Here is a 23,028-nt window from a genome sequence, read left to right as displayed (position 1 = left end):
ATCTCTCCAACTCTTCCTTATGGAAAAGGTGCTGCAATCCCTTAATCATTTTGGTGACCCTCTTCTGTGTTTTTTCCAGCTCTGCAATGTCCTTTTAAAAATAAGGCATCCAGAACTGCAGACAGTATTCCAAATGAGGCTGCACCATAGCTCTATCCGAGGGCATTAAAGTGTAGGCTGTTTAATCTTCAACTTTTTTGTAACCCTCCCCAATACAGAATTTGCCTTCTTCATCCTGGTAAAGTTTAAATTATACCGTTAAATGTGAGACAGCAACTGTGGCATAATATGTGTTCTGTTTTTTGACCCCAGACAGGCTCAAGATGGTCTGGTCTAAAAATCTGGGTATATAGCTGTATGGCCCAGTTGAGGCCAGTTCTACTAGGATCCTTTATTGATTGTTTTCCCACCATTACATAGGACAAGATGTTTTAAAGGACAATGTTATATCTGAACACAGCTAGAGGTGGAACAAATGGGTGAGGAGTTTGTCAGCGGACTGATAAGTGGTGATGCTCTAAAAAGGGAAACCTTTAAGAGGCCTGCCTGCCAATGCATAATCTGTGAGGTAGTCCCTTGTGTCATCATTCAGGATATCCATGGGACAAAGGGAGCAGGGCTGGGGGTAGTGCACACTTGTGCAGGTAGGAGGCTTGGGCTGGACTGAGGGGTTGGCGAACAGGGACTTGTTGTATGAGCAGGGATTTAAGAGATGTATTCATTTGGTGTTGTGCGTTACAAGATCAAGCATGGTGTCCACCTGCGGCCTGGCAGCTTGGTAAAAGCTCACATTTGGCTACACGATTTCCTTCCCAGTAGCCAGCATCTTGGCCATCGTGACAGCGGCAACGCATGCAGTGCCTCACCCAGACGCTTTCCCCAGAAGGGATGACCTGACGCTGGCTGCCATCGACATAACAGTTGGGCCCTGTGGAGAAATGACAGCATGTATTAGAATCTGTCAATATTTTCCTTTCAGAGGCCTCTTTTGTAAAGTCTAGAAACAGATTCCCGGGACATTTCCAGTCCTGAGGAGCCACATCTTGCATCGACTATGGCAAATTCTTAAAATGAAGAAAAAGTCTCAAGTCATCTGGGACAGCTGCTTTCCCAGGGCCCGGGGGGGGGGGTTATCAAAGGTGAGTACTGCTAACCATGTCATTCTATTCATGAACTCTTTTGAGCAATGTTCCCTCTGTTTCATAAGTTGCTCATCCTTGCTTGCCCCTTTCCTCCTTTCTTTAGACAGGAACCCATCATGGACAGGGAGTCAGGACCACCACCCCACAGGAAAGTTTTAAATCTGGCAAAGTTCTATGGGTTCTCACCGTCCTTGCAGGTGGGGCAGCAGTGGCCCTTCTCATAGACAGGATTGACACATGGTGGAGGGGCACAGTCTGCCACGAGGCAGCGAGCTATGCCATCTCTATCACAGGTACACTGTTCACATTCTGATGGCTGTGGGAGAGAAAGGATGGTCAGAGTGTGAACATCCATAGTTTTAGTGTGAACTGACTGCTGGAAGTGCACTTGCCACATCTTCTGTACCATCTCTGGGCGCATGTTCGTGTGGGAAATAAAGAAGGGGGGGGACATATGTATGAATTGAAATGCTGAACCAATATTTAAGCATATATCCATGTAAGGTGCTAGAAGTGGGAGAGAAACAGCCTACTTGAAGCATATGAAGGGGGCGGAGAAGGGAAAAACTCCCAGGGCGTGGTCAGAAGACAATAAGGCAGCAACCTTACTGATACTGAATAGACCTGGGCCTGAATGGTAGAACTGCTGCCAATTCCATGTCCACCACCTGGAGTTCCATGAAGGAAAGAGACATTAAATAAAAATGAGTCACAGCAGTTTTGCTTTTGTTTTGGAGGCTCTCTCTACATTGCTTGAAGAGCAAAAGCAGGGAGAAGCAGAGTTTATTCTGCTGCTGAAAAATATGTACACCTTCCGAGTTCTAGGTTTATCTGTGCATACCTTTCATAGAGAAAGGCAGATATTAATCCCACCTGTACAACACAGAATGGGGACATTGCAGGACAGCTGTCAAGTTATTCAGGACACCCTTATCATACTCACTGCAGTTCTTATACAGCCAGTTGTGCAATAATTGTATATACACAGATCTACCCAAGGCTGTTTTCTATCTTGCAAGAGAGTGGTTATGTAATTCCACAGTGTGACAGCCTGGCCATGTCAGTTTTCTGTACCATTGAGAGAGAGAGAGAGAGAGAGAGAGAGAGAGAGAGATGTACCGACATTTCGTAAATAGGCACTTGAGAGATGTGATTGGCTGCATGTTTTCATATGCCTTTGCTTCAAATACTAGCAAAAAAGTGGGCATATGTATTGTGAACCTGCAATCCCTATCTTTTCTAGTAATGTGTAAAACTTCCCTTTTCAGTTTTAAGGTGAATTAATCATTGGTGCAGTTCAGGGATTTTGACAGTAAGTGGCAGTATCACAACAAACAGGAATCATCCTAGGTTGAAAACTCTCTTGAAATGTTCTGTCCAGCTCTTTTGCGAACTCTACCCATCAAGTAGATAATCAAATCAGAGTCCAGTGGCACCTTTAAGGCCAACAAAGATTTATTCAAGGCTTGAGCTTTCCTCGGGCTCATGAATCCATCAAGTAGATCGTTTACACTCCCAGAAATCCTTGCAGCTGGAAACTGGGAAAATCTACAGGCTCTACCAAGCTAAAGCAATGAGATGAAATGGTTTTGCCCCTGCACATAGGTAGGAGATAATTGCCTTCAGAAACATTGAAACCAGCAGGACCCCAATATGCTAAATAACACTAGATCCAATAATATAGGGATTAAGCCCTCCAGCTATCAAATGCTTGTTTAAAATACCATACAAAGGATACTAGCATCTTCTGTTCCCTCATCTCTCACTCCTTACTTGCATTCTACTACTGCCCACACAACCACACAAGGGAACTGAAGAGCAGCCAAAAGTGCCATTACTTTGTCTCTCTAGAAAGTACATGTTTGGATGCCATTCCTCTCCTGGCCATCCAGTTCTGGAGCATGTTCACCATTCCCCCATCTATGGGGCAAGCCTCTAGATACCACCTGCCTGTGTGTAATTTCCTCCTCACATATAGATCTAGGGCAGCCTTTCTCAACCTTTTTACCATTGAGAAACCACCAAAACATCCTTCAGGCTTCAAGAAGCCACAGAAGTGGTGCAATAATGCAGAATATGGTTGGGAACCATAGTACATGCCCACCCAGGGCCCCACCCCCTCCAGGCACATCATTAGCCATTTGGGGGGGGGGGCAAGTTGACATGACAATATGGTCATACTACCTGATAAATGTTTAACACATTTTAAAATATAAAGTATATATTAAAATCAATTAAAATTAATTAACTCCCACCCACTCAGGAAACCTTTCCAGGGCTTTCAAGAAACCCCAGGGTTTCATAAAACCCTCGTTGAGAAAGCCTGATGTAGGGTGATGAGAGAGTCTGAGATTTCAGTAAATATAAGAGCCATAAAAATATTTTTCTTGATTGACTCAATATTAATTCAGTTAATGACATTTCTTAAGATAAATTATTTTTCTTAACCCACCTTAGTCCTGCTATTAGCTCTTAGGCAACTGCAATGTATCCTGATTCACGAGTTGCTGCCTTATGGCCCCAAAACAACTAAATCTGGCTAGGCAGGTCACCAAAATTTTAAATGGGATTTTAAAAGTCTCAACTTTTATCTTTGCCTTTCATAAGAATCTTTATGGCCTGAACTAGTGGAATGGAGAGGCTAAATATAAATCACAAGGGACAGTCAATAAATTTAATCTATTTGATAAGACAGGGAATTTACCTAGGGAAGTGATCTGCTACATGGACTTTTTCATTCTGCAGCTACATGCAGTTTTTCAAAAATCCATTCACCCAAGCGTATTAACAAGCACTCAGTTCACATCATTCCTAGAAGCTTGGAAGTTTGGAGATGTGAAGCTTCCCCCCCAAGTCCCAGAAGTCCTATGAAATATTCTTCTTTGACATATTTTTCCAAAGTTTTATTTAGAACAGAATCATAGAGTTGGAAGGGGCCATACAGACCATCTAGTCCAACCCCCTGCTCAGTGCAGGATCAATGTAAAGCATACATGATACATTTCTGTCTAGCTGTTGCTTGAAGACTTGCTCAAAATTTGCTGAAAACATGAAATCAAAGGACTTTTTTCATTTTGTCTATGGAAATTTTGCAGGGCACTAATCCCACCTCTTTTCCTCTTTTGAGTGAAATGTTTTTAGATACAATGTTTAACTTATTCCACAACATTGGGGAGAACAGAAAGCAGCTGATGTGAAATATTTTTTCTTCTGAAATGAGTGAAACGACTTGTTCAGACTAGGTTTTATCCACTCAATGTATAGATTGAAAAGGCCAAGTGACTCCTGGGTCAAAATGTGGAGGCTGCTGCCACTAAAATGTTCTTCCTCAAAAAACTCATAACTGACCCCTTCACACTTATTGGTTCTTCACTTCTTTCCTCCCCCTCTTTGTATATTGTTTCTTGTTTAAATGTAATCCTGGTATTTTTGGGGGGGGGCAACAGAGGTGGTCTGAACAATCCTCAGGCTCCTTCTGTATCATTCTGGTTTTTAACTGAAACAAGTGTTGGGAAGCACTCTCCAATGGCTGCTGTTACAAGGAGATCAATAAAGATCTTAATAGAAAGAAAGAAAGAAAGAAAGAAAGAAAGAAAGAAAGAAAGAAAGAAAGAAAGAAAGAAAGAAAGAAAGAAAGAAAGAAAGAAAGAAAGAAAGAAAGAAAGAAAGAAAGAAACCTCCCCGAACCTCCTGGGAGGGCGGTATATAATTATAAATATAATTAATAAGAACAAAAGAATAAAAGAAAGAGTCAAGTGACTTTTCCACTGGAAAAAATTAAAAATGAGTGATAGCATAACTAAGTTAGTTTAGGGTGCAGCAACTGGCCGTTTTCATTTCTTTTGGCATTGGGAATATTTGCAATTTTGCTTGTGGAACACCAGGACATGTATACTTTTACATTCCATAAATATGCCAATGTATACAGCATTATATGCTAAGCTATAAAGGATGTTCTCGACACTGTTAAATCAGCATAATAAGTTTAGACTTGATAGGAATTGCAAGCACTGCAAATATTTCAGGTTTTCTGAAAACTTCAATGGGGGTAGAGAGGAACTGGGTTCTTTCCATGACTTAAATACTTTTGCAAATGTCATGTCTCTTCAGGAAATATCATATCTTTATGATCAACAGGGAGTGCGGGTTCATTGTCAGGTGCTCCTCTGCCCCCTGTGCCCAGCAATGCCAAAGTATGTTGGAGCTGACTCAGATCTTAAAATACCCTGCCTGCAATTTTAGCAGTGATAGATAATAACAGCCTTGCAAACGGGTGCTGTACTGACCACCCTCAGGCCTAGAAAACAAAGGGGTGGGTGGGTCGAAGAATTTGCTTGGCACTCTAAGACCCAGAGCGCCCCCTCTAGTCTCTAGAGTTATACATTAACTTCAATTTTAAAAGGACCTCTTCTGTCACAAGAGCTTTGTTGCAAAGGCATTTTGCATCAAGATTCAAAGGAAAGGGAGGACTTTTCTTGCGTTTCTTTATGAGGATGCGAGTCAGCAATACCTGCCCTAGCAAGCCTCCAGTCCTAATCATGCCCTCGAGCTGTATACTGTTATTAATGAACGCTTATCAAATACGCAGGGAAGCACCTTTTGCACCCGACTCGTGTCCCCCAGCACCCCGCTTGTCACTGTAGCCATCCCTGATCACCTGCAGACATTAACCCCGGATGGACACCTCAACTGTCTCAGTCCCGCCCTCGGGCCCGAAAGCCGCCTGGGTCCCTTACCTGGAAGTGCTGTCCCAACTCGTAAACTTGTCCCCGGTGTTCGCAGCCGACCCGTTCGCAGCGCGGGCAGCAGTCGCTGGGGTAATGGCTGACGTGGATGCAGGCAGGTGGCAGCGCGGTGCAGTCGGTGCGAGCGCAGGCGGGCCCTTCGGGGGTGCACTCGCACTGGGTGCAGTGGTCGCTGTCCAGGAAATACCACTCGCCCACGTAGTACAGGCTCCCGTTAGCGTCGCAGGTACTCACTGGGCCGGCCGGAGCTGGCCAGGGCCCCAGAGTCAGCAGCAGTGCTAGGCTCAGCTGGGCCAGGGCGAAAGGCATCGCTAGACTCCAGCGGCAACGGCCCGAGCATCAGCTGGCGATGGGAGCTGTGCACAATGGGAGCAGAGGCTCCAGGCGCCCGCAGCCTAACCCGCTGGCCGAGCCCCGAGGCTCCCACCTGGAGGTCCTTGCGGGGGCCGCAGCTGCTGCCCGCCCTGGCCGGCCCCACCGTGCCTCGGCCTTTGTGCCGGCGCCTCCCGCCCCTTCGTGAAATTCAAGCCCAGCCCGTCCAGGGCAGCGCATCCCCTCCCTCCCCGCCAAGGCGGGCGGGACGGCCCTGAGTCGTGGGAGGGACCGGCCGAAGAGCCCCCTGCCGGAGCCTCCGGCGCTGCTCGGCCACACCCGGGCGCGGGCCCCTCGCTCGTCCATCCCCGTCGTGGCTCCGAAAGGCACGAGCCAGCAGGCGGCCCCTGACTGCGCTGGCGCCAAAGCAGGAATCGGTGTGCCTCAGGGGGAAGCGAGGTCGTCGGGCACCGCGGGCCCTAAGGCAGCATGCGCGCGCGAACACGCCCCCCAGAACTTCCCGGGGATTCCTTTCCCCCCCGCCGCTCTCAGGTCTTTGCGACGCGGCTGCTTTAAGAGGCGACGGTTCCGAGGAAAGGGGCGGGGCGTTTCCATGGAGGCAGAGGGTTTGTGCGGGGTGGGAGGGGGCCTGTAGGAGGCAAGGCCGGTCCCTGGGCGCCGGGGAAGCACCGCGTGCCACGGAGGGGCCGGAGTGTGGCTGAAACGAGGTGCGTTCGATGGTCCCAGGGGTGGGTGGGTGGGTGGGGGGGGCGCTGTCAAGATCTCACAAGGGAAGGGAGGCGCGCGGGGGTTGTGGGGGAAGTGCGGGGCGGGGCAGAAAAGCAGAATATGTAGGGGGGGGGGCAGGTAGGAGCGGCATGGAGGGGCCAGGGGAAATCAGTACCGTATTTGCTGCTTAGGAAGAGCAGCCGGCACGATCCTGGCTGCCAGTGGAAAGCAAGGCAATTCTTCCCGAGGCAGATCTGCTGCTTGTGCTAGAGTAGTCTGGGTCCCTTCTCCTATCGCACCTTCTATTCCCTGCGGAATCGGCACCACCTTTTAATATTCTCTTTAAATGTTAGGCCAGAGTTGCGCATTGCCTCCATGTTGCCCTCCCTGGGTCCTTCGGGGCAGCCCGTGCAAGCAGTGCCATCGCTCTGGAGGATGGTGGAGGAACAAGTAGCACCCAGTGAGAGGCTTGAGGTGAAGACTATCTTGGGGGATGATGCCGTGGAACGGAGCTTGGAGCTGCATGCTGAGGTGAAGTACGGGGACTTTGTGCCTTTCCCCAAACGAGGGCTACAAGCCAGGGAGTATTGTGCCACTCATTTCCCTATCTTTCACAGTTGAGAAATGTTCCTGAATTATACCTGAGAGAGCCACAGAAGACAGTGGCAACACAGACCCACAACCCTTCCCCTTATTGAGTGGGTGGCTTATTACTAGTGGCAGGTGCCAGAGCAGCATCTGTATGAAGAATCAAATCAAGATTTTTTGAGGTAAAGAGGTAAAACCAGTTGGCCAAAAAGGGATTGGTTGCTTAAAGGGGTTCCCTTTCCATGTGTGGTGCAAACACATACAAGTGATAGTGGAGTCACACTTCCCATAGTAGTAATCTATATCAATTTTCCTGATATATAATGTGGAGGACAAACATCCTGTGGACCAGGTACAATTTAATATGTTATTGCTAAGAACAGACAGCTGTAGTGATAAAAATGGATGCTATCTTTTGCCAAAATTACTATGTTTGCCAAGGAGCCTCTTGTGGCGCAGAGTGGTAAGGCAGCCGTCTGAAAGCTCAGCCCATGAGGTTGGGAGTTCAATCCCAGCAGCCGGCTCAAGGTTGACTCAGCCTTCCATCCTTCCGAGGTCGGTAAAATGAGTACCCAGCTTGCTGGGGGGTAAACGGTAATGACTGGGGAAGGCACTGGCAAACCACCCCGTATTGAGTCTGCCATGAAAACGCTGGAGGGCGTCACCCCAAGGGTCAGACATGACTCGGTGCTTGCACAGGGGACCTTTACCTTACTATGTTTGCCAGTATTCCAAGAATTGAGTGGTTTCCTTTTTTCATGTCAATGTCATATTTTGTTGTGTTATTGATAGTCCATCTTTCTCATAGGGACTCAGGGCAGATTACACATAACAGGCAGGATGGTTCCACAGTGTCCCTTTTTGTGTTGCTTTTGAAGGCATATGAGTCCTATTGTGATTGACAAATCTGACCATTTATACAAAAGCAATCTAATGTCCATTTGTCTCTAAACAGGACCTGCTGTGTCTGTGCTTAACTCAGTTTTACAAATTATGCTTAAGTAACTTTTGTGTTTACTTTTTCTGTAAATGAAAATGCTGCATGGGCTAGTATGTCATTCTAGTCCAGATCATTTCAATCTTCCTCTCTAATATTCCCTTTGTCATTTTGATGCTTTGACATGACAGAGTCTAATATTTACATCCAAATCGTCTTCCATCCCACCTTTAACTCTTTTCTTTCTGTTTAAAAATATTCTAAGACAGTGAGTGACCAGTCATTCTGGGATCATCTTTGATTTCTCTGCTTCCTTCGCTTCCCATGCTCAAGCAATCAACAGATCCTGCTGCTTTTCAGCATCTCAGAGATCTGCCATGGATACAAATGGCTGAAATGTGTCCATGCTATCTCTCCATACGCACCCTCCTTCTTGCTAGCTTTCTCTGTTGTTCCCTTTCAGTGTTGTTCAGAATGTCTCTTTGTCCCCCACTGCTATGACTGTACCATTCCGCATGTGCCTTCACAGGTTCCCTGTACTTCTGCTCTGTACTGATGCAATAATTCTTACTTTTGATGTCTTCATATTTCTATCTGTAATCCCATTTTGACCCCATTTTGTTTTCTGTCATGGAGCTGTCCACTGTTGGAACAGCTTTTCTGTGTCATGAGATGGCTCTGTCTAGGACCTTTCTCAAAACTCACTTCTAAAATGAAACTCTGAGCTTCTTGCTCCTCCCCTGGTATGTGATGCTTCTAGCTTTCCACATAATGTTGTTTCTTGATCCCTTAACCTTCCTTGGGCCAAGAAGAAACCACATCATTAAGTGTTTTGGTACACACCCTGGCTCATCACTTAACTAAAGCGACATATGCCACCATAGTGAATTTGTTTCTTTTGCTTTCAAACGTTACATGAGAAGCATTGCTAAGGACCCATTCAATGCACTCTATTTTTTATGGTGGAAAGTGCTGTCAAGTCATAGCTGATTTATGGCAATCCCATGGGGTTTTCAAGGCAAGAGGAATCCAGAGGTGGTTTGCCATTGCCTGTCTCCATGTCGTAACCCTGGTATTCCTTGGAGGTCTCCCAGGATCTGACAGGATTAGTCTAGCCTGGGCTCTCCAGGTCAGGGCACACTATTGTCTACATCAGTATTATTGATACTGCTGTAAGTAAGCCACATTATTAAATGAGAGAATGCTGCACACATATTTGTTTCACTAAGTGCACATGCAGTATCAAGCTCTGGTTAGTTGCTCTGTCCCACTGTGTGGGTCTGTGGCAAAATTTGTCATAAGGCATAGCAATCATGTGCATTCTAACACAGGAGTAATGTCTGAGTAGGAGACTCATACTCTGGAAAGCATGCCTTTGGCATTGGATCGGGCAATCTGAGCTGCTTTCTCAGTCCTGTACAGATCCTAAGAAGGGGGCTGGATCTCTGTTCTGAGAAGGCAAAATGGTACGGGAGTGAAACAGTGCAGTAGCCTTGACCCCTCCTTTGTCTGTAGGGTCTCTATTTGTCAGCCTCCAGCTCAGCTGCTTTCTAGTGCTTGGCCAGAGCACCTAATCCGTGTCATTCTAGGCCTTTTGTTCTCCAGGCATTCATGCCCTTTCCCTGTTCAGTGTCGTCCTGACTGGGACTGAGGAACACCAATAAACAGCCTGAGGCTTTTCAAATGGTAATGGCCCTCCCTCCCTCTGAAACCTGACCAGCTGGCTTTCTTTCTGGTGCTCTTTCCTCTGACACAACCCTGTGTTTATGACTTTACGGATCCCTGTACCTAAAGCCAAGCATACGTCTGCCCCCCCCCGCCACTGTAGAGAGCAGTCCCCATAAGGGTGCCCCTCACCTGCATTTTTGTTCCTACCTCATCGAAGCCTAAGGAATGCAGCCAGAGTGTGTCTGCTCTCAGTTCCTCACTGTTTTTTTTGTCTATGCACCCCTCCCCAATTAGGATGTTTGGGAAGCTGCCCAGAGTAGCAGCTGTGCTGTGGCTATGGCTTATTCCCTTGTGGATGAATGGGGCCAGAAATGGAGCTGTTTGTCCTTCAAGTGTCCCATATTATGCCGATTGTAGCTAGGAGTATTTTAGCTGCATGACTCTGTCTTTCATCACAAGGAAAGGAGGGGTGCTGAGGGGTGTCCTCAACATTGCACCTTTTATGGAGTGTCAGTAGTGCACATGACAACAGGACTGTGCCCTCAAGCCAGCTACTGTGGGCAGTGATCTGGGTCAGCCAGGAAATGGAGGGTGGGTTTGTAACAAATGCCTTGAGGACTGGTATTTATTACACAATACACTTTTTGACCATAGAAGGCTTTACAAATAACTCTCAGTACTGTGTCTTTTGGCAGATGAAAGTGAATTTGCTGTATTCTTGTTTGCTATGTGTGGACCCGAGTGAGCATGGGAGCTTGCTCTGAGACTGTATGGTAGACTGGCAGACTGGCAAGCCAAAAAGGATCTCCTTCTGCAGGCTTATAATACACATTTTTAATGCCAAAATGTATTTGTTGATGGAGTCTAAACAGTGTCTAAACAATTGTCATATTTCTTAATATGACAATTCCTTGACAAGGAATTGAGAAGGGTGGAAAGCAGCATAGAAAGCAAGCAGAGCAGCAGGGAGGAGAGTCAGAATGGAACAAGCAAAGATGAATTTGAATGAGTGGCAGGATCTGTGACATGAGATAATTGAGGGCAAGCCAGGAAGGGTGCTTTTGGCCATCCAGTCCCAGGGGAATGTGCTAGAGAAGCAAATGCATGAGTGTGACATCGTAGCCTTGACATTGGGAATGTGTTCATCACTATAGCCGCCATAAGTTTTGGGACTTTTATAATTGCCTGCTGCAATACTGGAGATTATCCAGAATACATAGGTTTTTTTATTCCCATGTCCCCAGTGTTTGCCCTCCTAACACTGAAATATTGCTTGCCTGCATTTGTGTCTTTATTAAGGGGAGCTAACTTGATTTGCAGTTTAAGAAGAGTTGGTTTTATACCCAGCTTTTCACTGCCCATAGGAGTCTCAAAGTGGCTTACAATCACCTTTCCTCCCCCCCCCCCCACACACAACATGAGGTAGGTGGGACTGAGAGAGTCCTGATAAGACTGCTTGGTCAGAATAGTCCTATCAGCTGGCTGTATTTGGAGGAGTGGGGAATCAAACCTGGCTTGCCAGATTAGAAGCCACCACTCTTAACCACTATGCTGGCTTTCTGTCATGGTGTGATAGGAACAGGGTTGTCTTTTCCTACTGAGTCTGACTCTCTTCCCATGGGGGCACGATGAGTGGCCTAGGAGAAAGAGCCTGCAGCTTGTGACCACATGTGCATTTTAATACACTGTCCCTAATCCAGGCTGAATCCTTCCCCATTGGCAGGTGCAGACTCTGCTGGAGTTCTATCAGGAGATACAGCTGGACCACTCAACACTGGAACGGAGCCCTTCCCAGGGAGCTGGCAGCTTGCTCTCTGCACCTCCCCATCTCAAGGAGCTGATGAGGGAAGAAATCCGCCTTCTTCTGAGAGGCCTCCAGCAAAAAGCATTGCAGGAGGGCAGGTACAGGAGCTCAGGTGGGAAGACTCGTTGTAGGGAGGGAGAAGCAGGAGCCAGATCCTACATGCTGAAACCTCTTTGCAAAAAGAATGAATCTGTCTGGTCTCTTCCAGGGCCATCCTCATGTCAGTGTGGCTAGGGCATAACTGTGCTTAGGATGGCACCGTAACTGACCTGACTGGTGTAGCTCTGTATGTGGAGCTGCGTGTTTCCTTATCTGTCTAGGGGAAGCCAGAATTATATGGCACTCTTCCCGCAATGCTTCCCCAGACCCTAGGTTACCAGTGCAGTCTAATCAGTGCTTGAATGCTTTGGACTGGGATCTGGTTGCCACTTAGATGGCCAATGCCCAGCAAATGGGCTTGCAGAGAGGGGTGTCTGTGTGCGTGGGGGGGGGGAGTGTTGAGTGACTTCTTTGTCTGTACTGCAGCCCTGCTATTCATATGCAGCTTCCAGTTTTTTAGCACTTCAGAAATGGTGCGTCACTCTAGTGTTTTTTTCCTAGCCATTAGATGCTTCTCAATTGCCTTGGATAACCTTTGGGGTCCAAGCACATGTTATTTGCCATTCCTCTGGCATCCCCTGGGCAGTGATGTGATGATGCATGCCCTCCCCATCAGGAATGCCAGCTCAGCTGGTGCTTTGTTTCTGTGGTGTACTCAGGCTGTAGCCTGAGGCTGTGATTATGCCTCCTCCATCACCACTCCCCGCCACCTACACACACAGTTCAAAAGGAGAGCTCATTTGAGTGAGAACAGGGATCAGCCCCTGCAGGAACCCTCAGAAAGGATTGGCTCCCTGCCTTGCTCTTGTGCAAGCAGTGGAAAGCTCAACCAGGGCAGGGGGGCCAGTGGGGGAGAGGTGGAGTCCTTTGTACTGCATGTCCACCTTCATCCTCCTGAATCTGTGCATTGCTGTAAGAAGAATTCTACCCTCTCTCTTTCTCTGCACTGAGAGGGGCACATGTCATGACGCCTGCACATTCTCCAGAGAGGGAAGTAAGCCTCTTGGGGCTTCTCTGTTTCATCTTTTAGGCTGAAGAGGTCTGTGTCATTTGTACTCTTTCCAACGACTGGAGAGCCACTGTGTCTGGTGGTGGCAACAAGCATACCTTTTCTTTCATCACAGGGACCAAGATGGTGCCATTTCTAAATACAGCCCCCATGTGGTCACCTTTGCTCTGAAGGGAGATGCTGGAGTTGGACGGCCTTCCTCTGGGAGCAGCGCCCTCATCGGGTAAGGCCTAGAGAGAGCTTTGGCAAGCAAGGTTGCCCTTAGAATGGAGCCCTGGGCTGACATCTGTACTCCAAAACACCTTGGGTACCCTGGCTTTGCGGCAGAATTCAGGGCTGATCCATATGTGAAAAGACTAACAGTCTGAAGCCTAACCATGATTAGTTCTTGCTAGTGGTGGTTGTGTGTGTGGCTGAGTACTGTCCCTTCTTACAGACTTCACAGGGCTTGCCAGTGATTGCTGTGTGTAGTTGATTTCTGCTTCGGTCCTGTTGAAGTATGGGCCTAGAAAGATTTAGTTACAGAACCGCATGGGTATGCTGTTGGTGGTGTTCATCTTACAAGTCAGTATCTTAGACGGTAACTTCATCTGTTGAAGAGGCTGTGAAAAGCCGCTTCCAGGCAGCAGAGATGAATGGTTGTGCTCCTTCATATCCACTGTATCTTCTTTCCAGTTTAATCCATCTATCCCATTCTTTTGGCCAGTTTTCTTCAAATCTGAGATTTGGGTTGATTTTTGCCCCAAGATGATTTATAATTTGCAGTGGTTTCCCCTATTTTGCAATAAATACCAGACTTGGAAGTTTTTCTGATTCCTGAGTTGAGAGGCATCGCCTCTCTTCTTGAAGAACAGCATATGCTACAGAAACACAGGCTGACTTTAGCTATCAAGCTGAGGGAGCACCCTAAAGGGACACTTATAGCTTCTGCTATAAAGCTAAGAGTGGTTAGCTAGCATACACATTTGCATTTATTTTCACATTAGCTGGATTTTTAGATTTTCATCTCAGAAAAAATAAAACCTTCCTTCTGGGTAAATCTTGCAGCCAGATACTGCTACTGCTACTAATGTATTTCCCGCCACTCCCTTGCGGCTCATGGCGGGTCACAATGTCTTAAAACCCCATTAGAACCCCATTAAAAGACATAAAATATTCCCAATATGGCGGAAAGATCAATAAAAACCCAACTCCCACCCCCCACTACTAGTGGGGTGGTGAAGGATGATGACGATCCTGATGATGTTCACTTCGGATCCCAGGGGGGACATAGATCTATCTTGCCAGCCCCGGCCACATCCATAGACCTGGCAGAAGAGCTCCATTTTACAGGCGCCGCAGAACGTTGAAAGATCCCGCAGGGCCCACAGCTCTCCTGGGATCTCATTCCACCAGGTCGGGGCCAGGACCAAAAAGGCCCTGGTCCTGGTTGAGGCCAGGCGTGCTTCCCTAGGGCCGTGAATGACCAGCAGATTTTCACCCGCAGAGCATAAGGCCCTGGGGGGGCATAGAGCAACTGGCGGTCCCTCAGGTATGTAGGTCCCAACCCACGTAAGGCCTTAAAGTTTAAAACCAGAACCTTGAACTGGATCCGGACAGCAATTGGCAACCAATGCAGCTGCCTCAGCACCGGCTGGATGTGGGCCCTCCAAGATGTGCCAGTGAGGACCCTGGCAGCTGCATTTTGTACCAGCTGTAGTTTCCGGGTCAAGGACAAGTAGAGCGAGTTATGTAGAGCGAGTTACAGAAATCTATTCTGGAGGTGACCGTTGCATGGATCACTGTGGCTAAGTGTTCAGGGGACAGATAGGGCTCTAGTAGTCGGGCCTGGCGAAGGTGGAAGTATGCCTGGCCGGCTACTCTCTTGACCTGAGCCTCCATAGTCAGGGAGGCTTCGATGGTCACACCCAGATTCCTGGTCTGGGACGCGATAGTAAGTTCCGCTCCTGCCAGGGTGGGTAGGCGTGCTTCTTGATCCTGTCCTCTGCCTCCCAGCCACAGGACCTCCATCTTGGAGGGGTTGAGTCTCAGGCGACTCTGCTCGAACCATTTCGTCACGGCTTCCAAACATCTGGCAAATGGTTCCGGAGGGGGGGGGGGAGTCCAGAACTATTATGCCCCATTCCTAAGGTTTAGCTAATGCAGGAATGGCCAGTTGCAGGTACTGAGTCTGTCAGATTCCAGAGGTTTCCCCTAGGGTCGCCTGTTGCCTATGATTAACCCTCTTCCTGTTTCCCTAGTCTGCCATCCTCCACTGCCATCAATGACTCCCTGGGACCTCTCTGTAATAAACTGAACATCAACCATTTTGGTGAGGTAGCCTTTCGACTCCGGTAAGTTTGTTTTTGTACAACTTTGCTATGTGCTCCATTCTGCCCCCCCCCCCCCCCCCGATGATGAAGGTGAGAAGGGATTGTATGAAGTTAAGGGGTGACTGATGTGGATAGCAGAGGGATGTATATCAGGACACCTAGTGGTAGAGCCTGGTAAACTCATCGCAAGCATTCAGCTGGAAACGAGAGCGTGAAAATGTGTCAATAAACTCAGTTTGCATTTGAAGCTCCTTTTCTCCTCCTTCCACCGGCTGTGTGCCACAGGCTTGAAAACAATGAGAATCATCAAGTCCCTTTTCCAGTGCTCTTTGCTGTGGGCATACACAGTCCCTGCTGTATAGCCTGCCCTGTGCAGGTAAAATGGATGAGCCATATCAAGCAGGGTTTGTGGCCTCCCCTCCTTTCCCCTCAGATGTATGAGAAGAGGCATCTCTTTTAACCTACCAGGTGGAGGCTAAAAACAAGATGCCTTCTAGGTCAGGGAGCCTGTGGCCCAGCAAATATGGCAGTTGAGAGTGGAAGAGTGGAAATCCTGTCTGGGTGCAGCCCTTGGGCCCCCTCAGAGTGTCAAAAAAAGATGATACAAAGGGTTTTGTCATTGTTCTTCCACACTGTGCAACTGAGCATTCTGCAGATTGCAGGCCAGTAGGAATCATGGTTGCTGTTTGTTGACCCATGACATTCCCAAAACACTTTGCCTGTCAGCAACTTAAGAATCTCTGAACTGGGAACCTAGCAGAGTGTATGCGGAGGTATTTTACAATTGCCAATAGCTGTGCCTTTTGCACAGGAAGAATCTTCTTCTGAAGTGCTTCAAATGTGGGCCAGAACATTTCCTCCCAACTGCTCCTGTTAAAGAGGGCATCACCCCAAGGGTCAGACATGATCTGGTGCTTGCACAGGGGTTACCTTTACCTTTTTTTTTTTTAAAGAGGTAGTGGACCACCTTCTTTCCTAATTAATTTTTAAACTGCCATAGCCCTGTAACAAGAAGTGCATAGATCACTCTGTCTGTATAAATTGATACAGTTGGCATTTGCTTTTTGCTGTGAGCCTCCCACACCTGATGGGTATCATGGGCAATCCCATTTCTTTTAGGACCCTGCTAGAAGATGAATGCTGTGCTTTAGAAAAATGCATCTCTCATTTACAGGTAGGGTTTGGGTCCTTCCTGCCCCAAGTGTGGCTTCTGCAGACAAGCCCCCCCCCCCTTATGGCACATCTGTCACATGCACTTCCAAGGGGCAAAGCAAGAGTCTGCTTTTTTTTGGGGGGGGGGCTGTGAGACAAGTTTGCACTCTGCCTTAGGCCTTCTGTCTCACGCTTCTTCATCCAGTATTCCTCCCTTCCACAACCACAGATTGACCTGTCAATAACTCACAGTTGGTCCTAGGGCCAGCCTCTCTGCTGGCTTACAAAACAGGGGTTGAATTCTTCAAGGGGGGGGGTTGACATTATCACCATCCCAGCTCCATCTGTTGTTAGTTGAGGGGGAGGGAGAGGAGCTGGGCAGCACCTGGGGGGGGGTAACAATTCCATGCTGAGCTGCAACACTCCTGTTCCCTGGACCTCTGCTTGTCCCGCTATGCTCTGCAGCACTAGGCTAGGAATTCCACAAGCTCGCAGGTGGTGCAGCTTACATGTTCTGCTGTTCTGTCCATTAGCCTCCGGCAGTCACTAAAATGGCTGGAAGACTTGGGAGAATTCTCTGTATACAATCTCTGGGAAAACCGAAAGCATCACCCTCAGCATTCTCTTTCCCCTTGGTTTTGACTGTTTCCTTGTTCCATAGTATCAACTGGAAAAGGCACATGACCAGGCTGCACGGTTGCTAGAGACAACACATGAGCCCACCGTGGCTGGTATGCAGAGCCCTGGCTCTATGTTCAGGGTAAAGGGAGGAGGAAAGGGAACAATTTCCTTGTGCCAACAGTCATCCTCTTGAAAGCAAACTTCTCTCCACAGAACTGCAAGAGGAGAAGCATGCCATGGAGCGAGACTTGCAGCTGAGCCAGTTGCCGCTGTTCCCTCGTCTTTCCCTCATGCCACAGCTGCTTGGGAGTACCAGCTACCAGCCTCAGCCGAGGTAAGATGGGAACATCTAAAAAGCAAGGTCATCAGGCCATCTGCAGAATTAGAAAGAATCTGGGACTGAAGGTGACAGGTGTGGTTCAGAACTTGGCCCATCATTGTAGAGTGTCTAGCGTTCCTGCCATATTAAATTGGGGCTGATGGAGAGTCATTCTCTACAGCACTGAGGACCCATTAGGTCTGCTACAGCATCTGAAGCTGCTCTCCTTTGGGTTTTTTAGGTAGGTTGGGTGATGCCTGCTTAACCCTATTCCCTTTATTCTGCAGCCATTTGGAAGGTGCTACAAAAGGACCAGACTTTGGGGAGGCCGCTCCAGTTTCTTCACCCAGTCCCAGGAATCAAGCTACTTCTTTATGCCATCGTACACTTCCACGGAGCAGCCACTCAGAAAAAAGCCTGGAGGGACAGCTGCAGCAAGAGGAACTCAGGCAAGCGTGGAAGGACAAGGACACTCAGCTCCACAGCCCTGTTCCTGCAGGACCTCCCAAGGGAAGTAGGCTCATTTCAGCCTGCAGGATGGCAATAGCAGGGGTGGTCCCGGCCTTCCACCCAGCACCTCCCCCAGAACCCTGCCCACTGCCACGCCCGTGCCCCCGTGTGAGGTTGCTGCGATGCAAAGGGCCCAGCTAGGGAAATGAGATCACCCTCTCCTCCTTTTGAAGCCTTGTTTTCTGCTCCCATGATGCACTTTGGGAATGGCAGTTTGCTCTGTGGCTTCGTGGGTTCATTTGCTGTCACTTTAGCTCCTCCTCCTGTACAGGTTAGGGGAGTTCTGGGGTTTCCAGAAAGTAGAAGGGAGGCAATGTATCCCTTTCCACACTGGTCATCCTCTTGCAAGCACCCCAAAGGCTGAGATTCTTCTCCTTCTCAGCCCCAACCCACGGTGGTCTTTGTGTTAGCATTGTGGGGGAGCAACTATGACCCTGAGAGCTGCCCCCTTTTCCCATTCCTGCAAAAACAGACAGCACCAACCTAGGCTCAGGAATATAAATTTCATTAAAATCTATCAGACTTTAAAAATCTACAACTGGAAGAGTCACAGTATGGGAGACGCATCACAATTATTGCTATGAACAATAAGAGACAGCAATGGCAGTTGCCATACTTGAACTAAGAAGGAAGGACAGACATGGAACCATGCATTAAATAGTGCTTCACTGGTACAGGGGAGGGAGGGAGGGGGGAGAGAAGAAAAGACTGGATGCTGAAGTCTTAGGACAAAAGTACCACCCTGGCAATGAGCCATCTGCCCTCCCCCTGTCTGCTCATGGTGCAGACATTTGGCACTTAATCACTGGCCACTGTGCCAATAGCACCAGCAGGCCACTGTGCCAATAGCACTGGCTACAACAGTTACCACGCGGGAGGGGAACCGAATGCACCCTTGCTAATGGCATCATGGCTACACCATAGCGATTGTGCACGATCAAGAGATGAGTGGTGCCCCCTGCATGCACCATTTGGCACTGCAAGGTGACTTGGTGGCATTGCCACAGGGTAGAGAGCAGGATAGGAACTGCCAGGGCCTCCTGTCCCCTCCACTCGGCATTTCTAGGGCTAAAGTGCAGGCAGCAACACTGAAATGGAAACAAAGGGAAGATGAGGCTGGAAGACAGAACCATTAGTAACATCTACCCACCTGAGCCAGCACGGGCCTTGCTTTGTGTCAGGTTTTGTGGCCAGACGTAGGGCCAATGTCTCTGGCTGACCCCTCCATGCCTTGGGCAAGGGGCTGGCAGTTTCTGCCTCCCCACTAATACTGGAGGAGTGGGATGCATGGAGCCCAGGCCGGGCTGAGGACAGCCTATCAGGAAGCCTGTGCTTTGTTTCTTTTGTGCTTCCCCTAAGTGTGTGGACAGGACCTGGCACATCATCTGTTCTTAGCACCATGGTTGGCTCTGCCCCTTCCCCGAAAGGATGGGGCAGGGCTAGGTCCCAATGGGGTCTTGCCAATACAGGACCCCCCGCCAGTCAAGTTCATTGCTCCTCTCAGAGGAGGGGCATAAGACAGTGCTTTAGAAACCCTTCCTACCCACTACAGGGCTCAAGTGTCAGGCCCCCAGGGTCAGTGTCCAGAAGAGTGGGCTCGGATGATTGCTCAGAAGATGCTGTAGGAACACTGGTGCATTGGCTTGCACAGGTTACCCAGCACATGTGATACTGCTCTGGATTTGTGTCATGGTCACATGGTGTATACAGATGCTTGGTGTGCATGTGTGAGACATGGTGTATGTTTAAAAACTAAATATAGATATGGAGTTCTGGCTGCATGTGTATGAGAGATGGTATGTGTGCTGCATCCACCCCTATGCATGCAAGCTAGGCTAGGTTAGACTGGATCTGAGCATGTGCCTGACTGACAATGCTCCCCTGCCCTCCCTGGCTGCAGCTGATGTTAGGGAGAGATCTCTCACCCATTCCGCCCTCCAGTTGTTCATTTGTTAAACCTATTAAATAGATTCTAGCAAGAGTGTCTCCTTGGCTGGGCACCATGACTAGAAGTGCCTCTCGATAGGGATGGGGGAACTACCTCACTTGTTCAAGACATGAGAGCGGTGAGGTAAGCGCAGATGTGGGTCATGAACAGTCTTCAATGCATCTTCTGAAGAACCCACACATGGGCCCGCAGCTGCCTACCCCAAGGCCAAGCGTTGCCAAGAATGTCTGGATTACATTTACATCTACTGTCCAATTCTCCCCACCCTGACACCCCACCCCAAATTTCCATTCACTTCTCTGTGGGGCCAGTCCCCATCGCCCTGATCCAGGGCAGTAAGGGGCATGCCACCCCCAATGGATTCCAGACCCCCTGGGCCTAGGTGCAGCTGCCAGAAACTGCCCCCAAAGGGGCTGCTGACCCACTGCGGTTTCCACCTACCCTCCTCCTGGTACCCTTTTAAGGCACCCCAAACTATTCAACCAGTACATACCCTCCCCCCTTCTGACCCCTGGTCCTGGCTGTGAATTGGGGCCCTCTGAACATTACTGTAAACATGAGGGTTACAAGATGGCACAGGGGCACTAATGAGGTGGGTGGGGTGGGAATGCACAGCCACCCCTCCAGAGTCCGGCACAGCCTGGGAGCCAGGGCTCCCCCACCCAGTGGGGGCGCTGTAGTGTATCTGAGCAGAGTAGGGTTTGGAGGACCAGGGCAGGTGGGGAAAGGGGAGGCGCAAGGAGGGCTTCCTGCCCCGCCTCCCAGGCTAAGGTTCAGATCCTGGAGTCCTGGCTGTGGGTAGAGCCATTGCTTCCAACACAGATGGCAACAGCCACGCCACCTTCATCACTCTTGGGTTTTTCGGGGTTCAGCAACTGCACCTCCAGCTGGGACTCCATGGAGGGGCTGAGCACAGATGCATAACGGCCGCTTCGGTGCTCCGCAAGGGCTGGGCCCCAATCACGACTTGGCCGGGTGGCGTTTTTCAAACGCTGAAAAGACAGGAAATGCGAGAGGAGATAATGGTGGTGGACACCCTGCCTGCCACTGAGAAGCACATGCTACCCCCGTCAGGTCCACAAGGCTGCTGTGTTCTCCCCATCCTTGCGCAGCCTCACCTGCAGTAGAGAGTCCCCCTCAGAGCGCCAGATGCAGAACACGGCATAGATTGGAATGCAGACCACAGAGGACAGCGCCATGAGGAAGCCAATGGTGATGGCCCAGCTGGGGTAGATGTAGGTATTGTAGGTGATGGGTCGATACTGGATCACTGTGAACACAAGGATGAACTGGGAGAGGAGGGAGAGAGAAGACTTATAGAGGCAAAGCCTGCAGGGATCCAGCCTCCTGTCCATCCAGTCCCACACTGTTAACTTCCCCACCCGTTTCCATTGGGCTTCCTCCCCTACTGCCAGTCAGGTGACTAGTCACATACTCGCCCCACGAAGCTTTCCCCTTCCGACACTCACAAAGATGATAACAGGAGAGATGAACCTCCAGCAGATCTGAAAGAACATGGGGGGTGGGAAACCCAGCATCATCTCAATGTCCTTGAAGTAGTTTCGGTGCCCTGGGTGGAGCAGAGGCAAAGAACAGCCGGTCAGCAGAGTGGATGTGGCAACAGACCAGACTGCCTGAGTACTATTCATTCTATGTAGCCTTGGGAGTCAATAGGAAACATGGCTGACATTAATACTGGAGAAACTAAGCTGGTGGCGAATCTTTGAAAATGAACAAGCACAACCTGCCGATTCCCAGGCTTCTACCCATCCTAGCCCTCTCTCCTTCCTGAATTTTAGGGTGCAACTCAGAAATATACATGTCTACTACTCCAGTGTAGTGGCCCCCCTTTCTCAACAAATGGAGGGTTTCTGGCTCACTGTGCCAAATTAGGCAAGTGGAGATACATGGTGGTTCTCACACCTCTTTAAACATTGCTACATTTCAGCCAGATGGGAGAGATGACCAGGCTCCTGGGTGAGGACTTTAAAAATCCCTTTCCCCCTCACATGTGTTCTATGCAATATTAGCCAGTTCCAGGTTTGAGGAGGGCCATCCCATTTCAGGGGATGCTGCTGTCAGCCCTGTAGTGTAGACATGATTCCTTTCTGTAGCCTGATTTCAGCCACTCCATGCAATCACTGTCCAGCCCTATTCTGACTTCATTTTTGCAAGGGAGAAGGGTCACGTGGGGCCCTACCTTGCTTTGCCCCTGAATGAGGCAGCAAATGACGGGCTGTCCATTAGATGGTATCCTGCAACAGGCAGGGTACTTACCATAGACGTACATGATAGAGACACACATGATGCATGAAATGACAACCAGAGAGAAGCTTGCTGCATAGTTGTCCATCAGTAACAGCCAGTAGATGCCAGCCTGGGGAGGGGGAGGAAAGCAGTCAATAGAGGTCAGCCCAAGTCCCCTTGGCTAACAGAAGCCCTTTTAACCTCTTACTAAGCCCACCTCTGTGTCCGTTCTCACAGCAGATTCACATAGCCATGTTCTGCTCCCCTTGCCCCATACCTGTGTGGTGAGGGGAACTCCCAGCAAGAACCCCACCACAGCTACACCCAGAGTCACAAAGGTTTTCCGACGGATGATCCAGTCATTGCCCACTTCATCCACAATGGCTGTAACAAGAGTCTCCAGGAGGCAGAACTGAGGATAGAACACAACAAAGGGAGTCATCGGCCATCGCTCCATCCCTCTTCCGCCACCATTAGGAGCAAGAGTGCTTAAACAGTGGTCTAGCCTAGCGATCCCCAACCTGTGGGCCGCGGACCACATGTGGTCCTTCGACTAATTGGAGGTGGGCCCCGAAGGATGCCTTCTCCCCCCCCCCCCCCGGCCCTTTACAACACACTTCATTGTTGTGGCGTGTCTGTATCTTATTTTGAAGGGATGTTTAAGCATTACCATAGCAATCAGAGAGCGTTAGGGCAGTGGTTGAGAGTAGAGGAGTAAACTACCCCCCCCCACCGGGCCTCAGTAAAACACGTTGAGTGGTCCCAGCTGATAAAAAGGTTGGGGACCACTGGTCTAGCCCATGGGTAAACGGGGCTCTTTGACTCCTTGGAAGAAAATGGGTGTTAAGTCCTTGGCCTCAAAGTGCCACTTTGACTCAGTTTGTAT

The 23,028-nt window shown here is 49.1% G+C and overlaps 3 protein-coding genes across 9 annotated transcripts in view; 1 reads left to right on the top strand and 2 right to left on the bottom strand.

Annotated features, from left to right (window-relative positions):
- Positions 1-165: 165 nt before the first annotated feature.
- Positions 166-6,637, bottom strand: LOC143835801 (von Willebrand factor C domain-containing protein 2-like). Its single transcript, XM_077334036.1, has 3 exons — positions 5,879-6,637; positions 1,329-1,458; positions 166-928 (listed from the first exon to the last, which is right to left on the bottom strand). The coding sequence occupies exons 1-3, from the start codon at positions 6,194-6,196 to the stop codon at positions 744-746; spliced, it is 633 nt and encodes a 210-aa protein (XP_077190151.1). The 5' UTR covers positions 6,197-6,637; the 3' UTR covers positions 166-743.
- Positions 6,630-18,478, top strand: CCDC24 (coiled-coil domain containing 24). 3 transcript variants are annotated; one of them, XM_077334032.1, is made up of 9 exons: positions 6,630-6,751; positions 7,282-7,459; positions 11,845-12,023; positions 13,149-13,256; positions 15,274-15,366; positions 16,465-16,519; positions 17,159-17,228; positions 17,332-17,452; positions 17,725-18,478. In XM_077334032.1, exons 2-9 carry the CDS (start codon positions 7,304-7,306, stop codon positions 18,086-18,088), a joined length of 1,146 nt encoding a protein of 381 aa, XP_077190147.1. In that variant the 5' UTR covers positions 6,630-6,751; positions 7,282-7,303; the 3' UTR covers positions 18,089-18,478. The 3 variants fall into 3 exon arrangements, with proteins under 3 accessions (XP_077190147.1, XP_077190146.1, XP_077190148.1); XM_077334031.1 differs by lacking the exon at positions 6,630-6,751 and adding an exon at positions 6,807-6,927; XM_077334033.1 differs by lacking the exon at positions 6,630-6,751 and adding an exon at positions 6,893-6,948.
- The window catches only part of SLC6A9 (solute carrier family 6 member 9), a 64,629-nt gene continuing 60,036 nt past the window's right edge, over positions 18,436-23,028 (bottom strand). For all 5 annotated transcript variants that reach the window (XM_077334027.1, XM_077334028.1, XM_077334030.1 and 2 more), the window contains 5 exons: positions 22,420-22,554; positions 22,173-22,272; positions 21,365-21,465; positions 21,014-21,184; positions 18,436-20,887 (listed from right to left, as the gene is read on the bottom strand). In XM_077334027.1, the coding sequence (XP_077190142.1) occupies positions 20,669-20,887; positions 21,014-21,184; positions 21,365-21,465; positions 22,173-22,272; positions 22,420-22,554 (726 nt within the window). In that variant the 3' untranslated portion in view covers positions 18,436-20,668. The remainder of the gene's footprint in view (positions 20,888-21,013; positions 21,185-21,364; positions 21,466-22,172; positions 22,273-22,419; positions 22,555-23,028) is intronic.

Source organism: Paroedura picta, chromosome 4, assembly GCF_049243985.1.
Source record: "Paroedura picta isolate Pp20150507F chromosome 4, Ppicta_v3.0, whole genome shotgun sequence".
NCBI classification, from domain to species: Eukaryota; Metazoa; Chordata; class Lepidosauria; order Squamata; family Gekkonidae; genus Paroedura; species Paroedura picta.
Note: the sequence above shows the minus strand (reverse complement) of the source record. Positions and strands in the feature narration are given on the sequence as shown.

What these genes read in the sequence shown, in the direction of transcription:
- LOC143835801 (XM_077334036.1), bottom strand. Translation starts at nt 6,196, where the DNA reads ATGCCTTTCGCCCTGGCCCAGCTGAGCCTAGCACTGCTGCTGACTCTG. An exon ending in AGTTGGGACAGCACTTCCAG is followed by an intron (nt 1,459 to 5,878) that starts GTAAGGGACCCA and finishes TCTCTCCCACAG; the next exon opens with CCATCAGAATGTGAACAGTG. An exon ending in CTGCCCCACCTGCAAGGACG is followed by an intron (nt 929 to 1,328) that starts GTGAGAACCCAT and finishes ATTTCTCCACAG; the next exon opens with GGCCCAACTGTTATGTCGAT.
- CCDC24 (XM_077334032.1), top strand. Translation starts at nt 7,304, where the DNA reads ATGTTGCCCTCCCTGGGTCCTTCGGGGCAGCCCGTGCAAGCAGTGCCA. An exon ending in GAGGTAGCCTTTCGACTCCG is followed by an intron (nt 15,367 to 16,464) that starts GTAAGTTTGTTT and finishes CATTTCTTTTAG; the next exon opens with GACCCTGCTAGAAGATGAAT. An exon ending in ACATGAGCCCACCGTGGCTG is followed by an intron (nt 17,229 to 17,331) that starts GTATGCAGAGCC and finishes TTCTCTCCACAG; the next exon opens with AACTGCAAGAGGAGAAGCAT.